The sequence below is a fragment of the Globicephala melas genome, chromosome 4 (genome assembly GCF_963455315.2).
Source record: "Globicephala melas chromosome 4, mGloMel1.2, whole genome shotgun sequence".
NCBI lineage: Eukaryota > Metazoa > Chordata > Mammalia > Artiodactyla > Delphinidae > Globicephala > Globicephala melas.
Window position 1 is genome coordinate 45,162,254 of NC_083317.1, and position 12,058 is coordinate 45,174,311.

A 12,058-nucleotide genomic window follows, 5' to 3' on the forward strand; every position below is an offset into this window, starting at 1 on the left:
ATTACTCTTCTACTCTTCCCTCATTACCTTCGCATGTACCTCCATTTTAGCAACAATTTTATTATATTACAATTAAGGCTTACATCTGTAACCCCTTTGCTAAAGAGAAACTACTATGAAGACAGGAAAATATGCTTTAGTTTTCTTTGTCTCCCCAGTCCTTATATCATAGTGTTTAGCACATTCTAAATGATTAATATTTTTGTTGGGGTATTTTTGTTTGAATTGTAAATAGTTTTATTTGTATAAACTAATACTTGATATATTTAATTAAAATTTTAAAATTAAAGTTGTTTCAGGTTTATTTAAATGTTTTGTTAAATATTTAAAGTATATTTTTATTTTTTTACTTTTTTTACATCTTTATTGGAGTATAATTGCTTTACAATGGTGTGTTAGTTTCTGCTAACACAGAAACTAACAAAGTGTTATAACAAAGTTATAACAAACTGTTATAACAAAGTGAATCAGTTATACATATACATGTGTTCCCATATCTCTTCCCTCTTGCATCTCCCTCCCTCTCACCCTCCCTATTCCATCCCTCCAGGTGGTCACAAAGCACTGGGCTGATCTCCCTGTGCTATGTGGCTGCTTCCCACTAGCTATCTACCTTACGTTTGGTAGTGTATATATGTCCATGCTTCTCTCTTGCCTTGTCACAGCTTACCCTTCCCGCTCCCCATATCCTCAAGTCCATTCTCTAGTAGGTCTGTGTCTTTATTCCTGTCTTGCCCCTAGGTTCTTCGTGACCTTTTTTTTTTTCTTAGTTTCCATATATATGTGTTAGCATACGGTATTTGTCTTTCTCTTTCTGACTTACTTCACTCTGTATGACAGACTCTAGGTCTATCCACCTCATTACAAATAGCTCAATTTCGTTTCTTTTTATGGCTGAGTAATATTCCATTGTATATATGTGCCACATTTTGTTGTTTTTGAATGAATAATGTGTGAGTGAAGAGGATTTCCTCAAGAAAATCTGTACAACTTTTTCTAAGTAATCAATCTGTTTCTTATCAGGATTTTTTCTTTAAATATTTTTATGAAAAACAGATCCTAAATAAATCCTTTATTTTTTAAGCCTATGAAATTTGTGATCTCTATACATTTAATTACAAACCTACTTAACCTCAAACCACACTAACCTTTATATTAAAAGCTGTAACCTCAAGTGCATATATATGCCTACCAATATGTAAATATCCACTATTATTATTAGGATACTTGTTGAATAGTGTTTGAAATTGAACAGAATAGGTTCCAGATCAGTATTCCAGGGAATCTGTGAAATTTGTAAGGAAATTCTGTTGTACACTGGATCTTTAAAGAAAATGATGAAATATGTACTTTGGCAACATGAGTATTTCAATTGCAAAAAAAAAAATGTTATCAAAGATCTATCTCAACTGCCAGTAACTATATGAAATACAGATCATTTCAAATTAAACTCGTGACATTTAGAATGTTAACAGTAGTTCCAGGTGTTTAAATGCCTCAATCCCTTTTCTTTGTTCTTTGATATTTGTCACATGAAGCCTACCTGTAGCGAGGCATGTTGACCATTTATTAACGCAGACAAAAATCTCTTTAAAAAAAGAAAAAGACAAGTGTTTCATCTTGCTGCACCACCTGCCTCTGCTTCTGCCTCTCCATCAGGTTGTACCACATTCACATTTTCCAATTATCCCTGTGTCATTTGGCATTTTTATCTGACAAGTAAATTAAGGTCATCAAGAAGAGTGAATCTTGAAGTCTTCTGTGTCCCAATGTAGCCACAGTTTGAAGTACTGAATTGCATTGTTTCTGGAGAAATGACAGAGCAGTGGAGGAAAGCACGCATGTGAAATAATTTTCTGAAAAAGTGTAATCCCAGCTAAGGGTCTTTACTTCAACAGAAATGATTCATGAGGTTTGTTTCCATCCAGCTGAGAAGAGAATTCAGTAACTGGCTTCCTAGAGTGTATCAGTGAGTTTCTTCCTATTTTCTCTCTCTCTCTATCTCACTATCTCTCTCTCCCTCTCTCTCGTATACCAGTCTTAGGGATATTTTTCCTTTTGGTAGATGGCGCCAAATGTTGAATGTATATAAAAGGAACATCTTAGTACAATCTCAGGCAATACCTCTTCCTCTAAATAGCTACTTCATTCAAACCCTAGGCTGGGATATTTGAATAAAGAAGTTTATTCACACTATTTTCTATTAATTTATCTTTAAACATATTAAATGCCAAAATATAAAAGTGTAGGGGAATTTTTTGTGTCACTAGAACATTTTTAAGCATTAATATTACCAAACAAATCATACATGAAAACATTTTATAGTCAGCGATGTTTAATCCTTACATCTAGAATGTGTTCTTTATCTCTTCTTCATGAAAATATACATTTATTAATCCCTATACTGTGTAAGGCACTGTGCTAATCCCATGTGATACAGAAAGGAGAATGATATTATTTCTGCCCTCAAGAAGCTTATGACATAGTTGAAATGGGCCAAAAAATGGAAATCTTCAGAAAGTGAATCATTTTTGATAGTTGAAGTTTTCAGACAGAGGTTTGGTCTTTAAAGTATTATTTTTATAATTTTTAAATATTTTGAATATTTTTCTAATAATGCATCCACAAACTCCTGTCCTTTTATATAAAATATCTTGAACATATCTCAGTATTTTTTAATGGACCTTGAATGATCGTGTTAATGTATTGAGTTCTAACATAGTGAGTCCTTTGGTGCTCCTTGAATTTTATAGGGCTATTTGATCCTCAACTCCTGCCTCCAGAGTAGTATATATATTGGAATTTTATGTCAGATTTTCAGTTTTCCCAGTTGTTCTTTCAGTCAGCCTAGCAGTGTGCACTTCCATTCAATTCCCTCTCTTCAGGTATCTGCTTTGTGAACTTGGAAATCAATAAACATGTCTGAAGTAAGAGTGTGAGGCACTGAAGCTGCTTTATGAGTAAACTCTGCGTTCATTAGTATGTGAACATCTGTCAGATGTTTCTTCAGAGGCTCTTTACGTCTGTCTTGTTTGCCACTGCTCCACCGCATTCCATATAATTGAACTTGCCATCTAGCTGAATTCAAATACATGTGATAAGATGAGTATCTGAACTAAGAAAATAGCTGTGGGGATAGGAGGGAATGGGAATGAATTAAGAAATACTTTAAAATATAGGAATGACAGGATTGAGGATCTGCCTGCATTATGTGAGGGCTGAGTCCAAAGTTTCAGTCTTGGACATCTCTAAGAATGGTATACTTACTGCGATGGGAGGATTTTACTCTCTAGGCAATAGAAAAGTCTGAGGTTTTTTTGTTTTTTGTGTTTTTTTAAATTTTTAAATCATTTTATTTGCTGAGTATTTTTAAGTATTATTTTGAAGTATAATTATCTGGCCACATAATGTGGGTTGGATTAGGAAGAGACACTGTGGAAAGGCAGTCTAATAGAAAATTATAAAAGTAGCTTAATCACGTGAGGCTGAAGCCTTAGAGGCAGTACCAGTGGTAATAAAAACAAGATAACACAAGACATAATAATAATTTGACTTTGGACCTGGAGTTATAGGGAAAGGTAAAATCAAAGATGACCTCATGCTTCAAGTCCAGGTGGCCAAGAGAATAACACCATCTACAAAATCACAAGATTATCTTCATCTAGGAGAACTATTTATTCAGTTTTCATTGCTATCTCACACTCTTATGTCTACATGACCATACAGTGGTGAGATTTTACAGACTCATGAGTCTCCATTGTATACTGCTATGTCTTTATATATATATGCCTCATTGCATAAGGTTAAACCAGTCCTGACTGCAATATATATCCTGAGAGGGGAATTTTTTTCCTGAAAAAAATAATGCTAAGGATTTCCTGAATCGATCGTCAACAAACCTTAAGGTTAATTTAATGGGTGCTCTCCATACATTACTTCGTTGAGATTTCTGCTGTGTTTAAAAAAATCATTTGGTAAAGTGTTGAGATAATAGTATTTGAAATTTTGACATTTCATCTAAAATTGGGAGTCATAAATAAAACATGTGAATATGAAACAAATTTATTTCACTGGGCAACATTTTGAGAAATGCTTTATTCAAAAAAATCATGTAAATGTTGTCTTCCGTAACTTTAAAAAGATGTTAAAACAGAAAAGAGTTAACTTTAAAAAGCTATTGCATAGAAAATGACATAGAATACAAATAACAGATTTTACTTTGAAATGTAAATATAAACTAGAATAATCTTGATTACAGTGAGACAAAATCATATGCCTCCATAGAAGAAAATTCTTTGGTTAAAAATAGCCAAATTGCTTTTCCCTCATACTTTCCTTAAGACATGAAATCTATTTTTTTTAAGTATTTGGATTCCAAGTAAAGAACTTCACTTTTTTCTCTTTAAATAGCAATATCTAAAGCAAACCTCACTTAATAATGTCATCCTGACTTATGCCAGGCATTGGGTAGGTACTAAGTCCTTGCTCAGTAACAAATTTGCAACTCTTTTGGGGTAATTTCTTCCTCTTAAGGAAGTATGCTTCTTTCCAAACCATAGAATGAAATATATCATTTTAATATACTTATCTTTTTCTAAGACTACAACCTCATTCCATTAAGCAAAGGAACATTCCCAATCACCTAGTCACAATTGAATTTTATTTCTTACCATAGATTATTGTGTTTCTTATTGTGTTACCTCTGAAGGACAGGTTTGCTCTGTATACACATTTCTCCTACAAAACTAATTAGAAATAAGCAAGCTTCTTCTCAGGATTGAAAACATGAATAGGTGGTACTATAGGCAAGTTTTCACAACAGAGGAATTTGTAGCTATACTTATTTTTATGGAATCCACTTGGTAGATGATTTTATGGTTTATTTGTCGAAGTGTCTGTTTACATTAATCAAGTCTTTGAGACCTCTAAACAAGGAACAACTCCTCACTGTCTCCCTCCTCCTATTCCTTTTCCTTCCCCTCCTCTTCCTTCTTCCAACACATCATATTTCCAAACTCCCACTCTGCTGACTCACCGTCAAAGGCTGTTTATTCTCTTCCAGAGCACCTTACAGTTTCTCTTTTGTAACAGTTTGTAGACTCGTAATTATTTGCTCATTGTTTATCTTCCCCACTGGACAGTAAATCCAGGAGGACAGTCTTTATTGTTTACCACTGTATCCCTAGAGTCCGTCTCAGTGCCTGCCATGTAATAGGTACTCAATAAACATTTATTGAATGAACTAATAAATTCTTAACCTTGGATTCACATTTATAAACTTAATCTACTCAGCCTGATCAAATGTAGAAGTCTGTTCTTTCTAGTAGTCCCTGCCTTCCAGGAAGCATTATCTCCAATAATACAGAATAATTAGAGTCCTCTGATTAAAATAGTGTTGGATAGACTTACTTCATATACATAACGTTACTACCTTCAATGTAAATCGCTACATATCAAGTGGAAGGCAAGAATATGGATTACCCTAGGTTAATCTGACCTGTTTTATACGGGAATTATCCAATGCACACAATCATTCAAACCATTCACACAAACAAATATTTATTGAGCTACTACCATGTATCAAACTCTGTAGGTCAAATACTGTATTAGTTTCCTAGGGTTACCATAATAAATTACCACACATACTGGCTTAAAACACCAAATTCGTTCTCTCACAGTTATGGAAGCCAGAAGCAGAAGCATACTCTCCTCTAAGACTCTAGGAGAGAAGCCTCCCTTGCCTCTCCCACTGTCTGGTGGCTCCAGGCATTCCTTGGCTTGTGGCTGCATAACTCTAGTCTCTGTCTCTGGCCTTCTCCTCTTTATTTTCTCTTCTCCTGTCTCTTATAAGGACCCTTTTCATGGATTTGGGCCCACCCAGTTGATCCAGGATGATTGAGGTCCTCAGTTACACCTACAAATTCCTTTTGGGGGAGGGGGAGGAGGAAAGGGTGTCTTCATTCAACATATTATAGATACTATAGTGAATAAAGTCCCTGCAATAGAATTTGCAATCTAATAGAAAGATTACCAAAAAAAGGTAATTTCAATAAAACATGATAGAAATTTATAGATAAAAGTAGTACAAGGGTCTATGGGAACATATATCTAGGGACGTAACAAAATCTAAACAGCCAGAAAATGATGTGATGTTCATGTAGGAGGATTGATTAGGAATTGACCATGAAAGTCCAGCGCATTGAAGGAACTGGCAGAAATTTAGCATGGTTAGAGAATGATGAGAGATGAATCTGGAGATATATGCTAGAGCCATTTGTAGAGAGCCTTGTTAACAAAGTTAAGGGCTTTGGACTTTATCCTGAGATAAAGTCAGAGACCTGTGTTTGGCTACGTTAATACGATAGAAAGGCGGAAATTATCCCTATCCAGACCAAGAGCTGAAGCACAGGTCCTATGAATTCCTCTTATTTCCATATGGCAAATCTTGTTCTTCCCAGTATTTGATTGCAGCCTTAGTGACTAAAACAATATCATAGTAAAATTGCTCTGAAGGATTGTGTTAAGAATATTTAATTCAACATTCTCATTTTTACAGACATAAAACCAAGGTCAAGCAAGGCTATAATGGTTCTAGAACACACAGAAGAGCCCCAAGCCAGTTGTTCTGTTAGTGTAAATGGTGGTGCAAAATAGTGGCAATAGTATGGACTTGGAGATTGATAAATCAGGGTTGGGTGGCCAGCTTTCTTGTGTACAAGTCGTGTGACCTTAGGCAAGTAATATAACCACTTAAACTAGGAATAATAATAGTACCTACCTATTAAGATGTTGTGCAGATAAATTTGATAATGAATTTGAAGCACTAAGCATACTGCTAGAGGATAGTTTACTATTGAGTACATATGGCTATTGTTGATGATGATGATGAGATTCATAATGTTTTCATAATCAACCCAGCCCCATCATCCAGAGAACTTTACTATCAGTATAATAGTACATCACATTATATACTCTTATTTTCAAATGACTTATTTTCAAATATATATATATATATATATAATATTCTCCACAGAGGAGTGTTTAGAATTCCTAATACAGATGTTTAAGAAACAATTATGCAGAAATATACATTTTTCAAAGTGTCACATCTTAATACTGTTATCCTATTAAAGTTTTAATTGAAGCAAAGTTCATAAATATGTAATCACAAGGGTGAAAAAGAAGATATATTAGTAGTACTGGCATTTTACTGAGCAATTATTTAAATTAAACAACACAATTTTCTATAATGAGGTAATCTGATTTTCCAAAGGCCCCCAATTACATAATCATCTCCACCATCTGAACTTTGAATACATGGTGTCAATAAATCACTTGCTACCTGGCTTCCATGAAGATACATGCTCTAGGTTTAAAACTCTTGAACTATATATTTTACAAATACACCAGTGGGTAAGTAAATAATGTTTTCTTTTTAAATGCTACCTCCTTTATCTTCAAAAAGTTAATGTTTTCTATAACATCTACTCCTTACAATTTGTTATTCAATAATTTTCAATGAGAAAATGTGACATTTTAAAGCACACATTAATTCCCATGGTATCAGTGTTATTTTGAAGATTAGGAAATCCAGTGAGGACCTAATAAAATACCTTCAGTACGTTATTTATTGGATAAGATTCAACTATTTAACTCGTCTCTACACAGATTGTGTGCTACAGCTCAACACTGAAATAGATTGCCTGAAAATATCTTGATTAAATCATAGTGACCGGGATTCCCTGGTGGCGCAGTGGGTGAGAGTCCGCCTGCCGATGCAGGGGACACGGGTTCGTGCCCCCGTCCGGGAAGATCCCACATGCCGAGGAGCGGCTGGGCCCGTGAGCCATGGCCGCTGAGCCTGCGCGTCCGGAGCCTGTGCTCCACGAAGGGAGAGGCCACAACAGTGAGAGGCCCGCGTACCGCAAAAAAAAAAAAAGAAAAAAAATCATAGTGACTAAGGTCTAATTCCAAGGTTTAGTAAATTTCTTACTAAAACCTGAACATAAATGACTTTTGTTTTTATTTACATTTAGATTTCTTAAAAAGCCTCCTAAATGCTTAACTGGTTTCTTACTGACTCAACAATAGCATTTAAGGTTTAGATATTCTCTAGTAGATATGTCATTTTTATGAGAAAGTTATTACTCTGGCTGTGATTTGCACATAGTTTACCCCGTACTTGATTCCCAGAAAAAGATCTACTTCTACGGAAAGTACCCAGGTTTAATAAATTTAAATTATTATGGTAGAGAATTAAGCAGTTTGCTTTTCAGTTATATTCTTTCTTTGATTCAATTCGCTGCTTTCAACTGATTAATCATTTTTTATAGTAATCTAAATAAAAATCAAGCTTTATTTAAGTTAAGGGATATTGGAGGCACTGACTGATTTAATGTTTTAGAATATTGATAATTAACTGAATTATTATTGCAAATTATAGCATAGGAAGGAGAACTGAAACTAATATGTAAAGCCTGAATTCTGGTGATAGTCATGTGTGAGCTGGATCAAGTTCTTTAACTTCACTGAGCTTCAGTTTCCTTACTTCTATTATTAAGCAATTACCCATATGCCGTCCAATAAAATTGTATCTCATTAAAACTTCAGTAATACAGAGAAGGAAAAGTGCTAATGAATTAATTGAACTAAGATATTTTAAAAGATTCCTGGAAGGTTAGTGAAACATGCAGCCCTTGCAGTTTTGATACAGTTTTGTAAATGAGAGAAGTAATATGCTGTTATCATACATAATCTATACTTTTCCTGAAACAAGGAAGCTTTTAAATGTCATTTTTTAAATGACTGCTAGTCAAACATCTAAGCAACTACTATGTATACCCTTGTGCTCTAGAGGTGGGAATTCATAACTTTGATGTTTGAATTAAGTTCTTTGAAATATAAAGAAGTTTGTTCTTAAATTGTGCAATAATAGCCTTTTCACTTTGTGAAAACAGACATCAAAACAGTCTGTAAAGCCTGGCCTGTTGGTGGAGGGTCAGGCCACTCCAGATGGCTCTCCTCTTACTCTCTGTCCACCCACTGCTAGACCAGCCCATGCTTCACCTACACCCTACTCACAAGACTATACAATCCTCTTAATTATAGGGTTTAATCAGTAATTGCCTACATGCTTGCCACCTGTACTAGCTGCTGGTTTCCCTGGTAACTGATGAGCCAACCTGAAGTCAATTCCCCCTATAAATGGTAGCACCACCCCGCCTCTATAGTGAAGGTTGCTACTGTGTCCTGCCTGCTCTCTGCTGTCCACGATGGGGTGTCGCTCTAGGACTTACAGACTTGTAAGAATCCCTAGCCAATAAACCATCGCTGTCTCTGTCACTGTCTTCTGGCTCTTTCTTTTGTCTCTCAGCTGGGCATTTACAAGGTTTGCAGGCCTGCAGGGTGTAGCCCAACAGTTGGCAAAAGTGTTCAAGTAAATAACTTAGCAATTATATAAACAAAATCCTTTAGTGCGTCTGCTGATTTAATTTTGCAAAACCTACTTAATCTTAAAATGAGGGGTACCAGGAATCCATCTGCTTTCTTGGTATTTTTGCAAAAATGAAGAAAGGGTTATGTGGTAGGTTATGACCTCAGTCTTCAGCCCTCATTTGGGGTTTGCATCTTGTGTGCCAAATAAAGGGCAAATGTGGTGGGATTTTTTGGTATGCATTACCATATTTTCAAGCATATACTAAGTTGTAAAACAATTTGGTAGTGAAACGTCACCCAGAGATATGCTAATATCGTACCTGTGTTTCAGCTTCTGACATGGCGGCGGAACAGGGGCAGATTCTCGTGATAGCCACCGCGGCTGTGGGAGGATTCACTCTCCTCGTCATTCTTACTTTGTTCTTCTTAATCACTGGAAGGTAACTGAATTATACCACAGTATTTCCAAGATTTGTGAATAGCCATTCTTCTTATACACTGTGTGTTCAGGGGCTTTTAAACTTAGCAAAGTATACGTGTGAGAAAAAGGGGTCAAGGCAGGTTCCACTCTGACAGTGAACTCTATGTGGCAATAGAACCACCATGGCAAGTTCTCTGTGTCAACAGTTCCCTGAATATGGAAGCTTTCAAAACAATGAGTGATACAATCCTACTTAATGAGTTACGTCTGGGTTTTTCCTTCACTGCAATCAAATTATACCATTAAAGGGATTTTGCTTGGAAAAAAAAATAATTCAACAGAGAAACTGAACAATATATATAAAGTGCTTTATAAACTTAATATTATAGAAATGTTTTATTCTATCCATTAAATATTGAAAGGATCTATATTAGAACTATATTAATGGTTGTATAAATCAAGTTATTTTTCCGCCTAAGAGTAATATGGATGAAAATTTAAAATAACAATAAATTTAATGTAGCAAAAGACCTAGACTTGAATCCCAACTAGCTGGTCAAAGCGCTTCATCCATCTAAACCTTAGATTTCTATTTTTACACAGTTTGGTATCACAAAGCATTAAAATGCTTTATTGATTTTTAAACATATTAGATTGTTTCCATGAGTCAGTTACTGACAATGCAGAGCTGTGAATGAAGATAGTGTGTATGAAATTATTTAAAAGAATAAGTGTCATTTCTTATTGAGCCCTTGATATTTGGCCCAGACTTTTGTCAGAAATTGTGAAGTCTTCAGATCATATTTTCACTCCTACAAGGGGAAATTATTCCATCTAGATTATCAATAGTGGCACAAAATACCTTGAGAGTTTTCCTGATACAGCAAAATATCAGTGTCATGATTTAAAACTGTAATAATAATGCCAGTGAAACAATACACATCCTTACTGACTCCAGCTAAAGTACACCAGCTCTACTGGGAAACCCTGATTATTTGATGATGCCCAGAAATTACCTTCAGAGCCAGTAGTTCAGCAACTATGAACACCCTTTGTTTTATTCATTTTTAAAACTCTTACATACCAATATTTTGTTAAAAATCATTACAGAATTATAGAGGATATGCATATATGAAAAAATATCTGAAATTTTGACAGCAGACTAGAAGTATATATCAATAAATTGACAATTACTTAGACACTTATCAAGTGTGGGTCCCTGAGGAAATGTAACTGCTACCTGTTAAGAGTGTATCAGATTTAGTTATAACAAATCCACTTTATAGGATTTATCAAGGAACAAAGAAACACGAGGATATTCTAATGTGGTTAAGTTGAAATGGTGACTGCCTTATGAAATTAATTGTAAAAGGGGCACATTTACCCCTATGTTCACTTAAAATTTTCAGGTGTATTAATAGACATAGCATGACTCTTGCAATTAATAGTGTCTCAGAGTTCATTTTAATAGCAGTGTCATATTTATTGTCAATTTTAAAGAATGCCTCTAAGTTCATAATGGAAATTGATTCAAATTCTATTTTATTTAATAGTGATTCAACATGTAGCAAAATTGGTTCTGATTTTTAAGTTATATTTTATGTATTTGTAGAACATGAGCTAAGGCCTTATTTCCTCACAGAGTATTTCAGCAAACAGTGATTTAAATAGCACATACACATGTAGAAAAACATTTCATTGAAATATCAGAAAATACTGCCTTTACACATAAATATGACAAAAGACTTCACAGTCATTTTAGGCTAAATAAAATTGGCCTAATAAACCTGAGATTTGGGCTCAACTGTTATCTTTATTTGGGATTCCTGAAGCAGAATTTGAATACCATTTTTAAAAAGATTTAATAATAACCAAAAAACTTGAAAGTTGAAAATAATTTAGTACAATTTCCATGTTTGCCAATTTATGTGACATCAGAAACTGCCTTAACATTCTACATACTGGAAAAAAACAAGTTCAATTACATAAGAGAAAATAATTCATTCTGGAGCATCTTTTAAGCACTATGCTAGGGGAGCATTCACTGGAAATTATTCTATGGAAATTGTAAGACGTATCTGAATAAATATGCAATTTGTCATAGGATCTGAGACCAAATTCACACTGAAAGACTGGGTTGTGCACCACAGATGTGTTCTGTTTAACCATTTGGAATTAGCAACTTGATGAGCTGTCAGATAA

General features: G+C 34.6%; 1 protein-coding gene across 8 annotated transcripts in view; it reads left to right on the top strand.

The window, feature by feature from the left end:
- The window catches only part of EPHA6 (EPH receptor A6), an 867,394-nt gene that overhangs the window by 570,388 nt on the left and 284,948 nt on the right, over nucleotides 1–12,058 (top strand). For all 8 annotated transcript variants that reach the window (XM_060297939.1, XM_060297942.1, XM_060297943.1 and 5 more), the window contains one exon: nucleotides 9,767–9,875. In XM_060297939.1, the coding sequence (XP_060153922.1) occupies nucleotides 9,767–9,875 (109 nt within the window). The remainder of the gene's footprint in view (nucleotides 1–9,766; nucleotides 9,876–12,058) is intronic.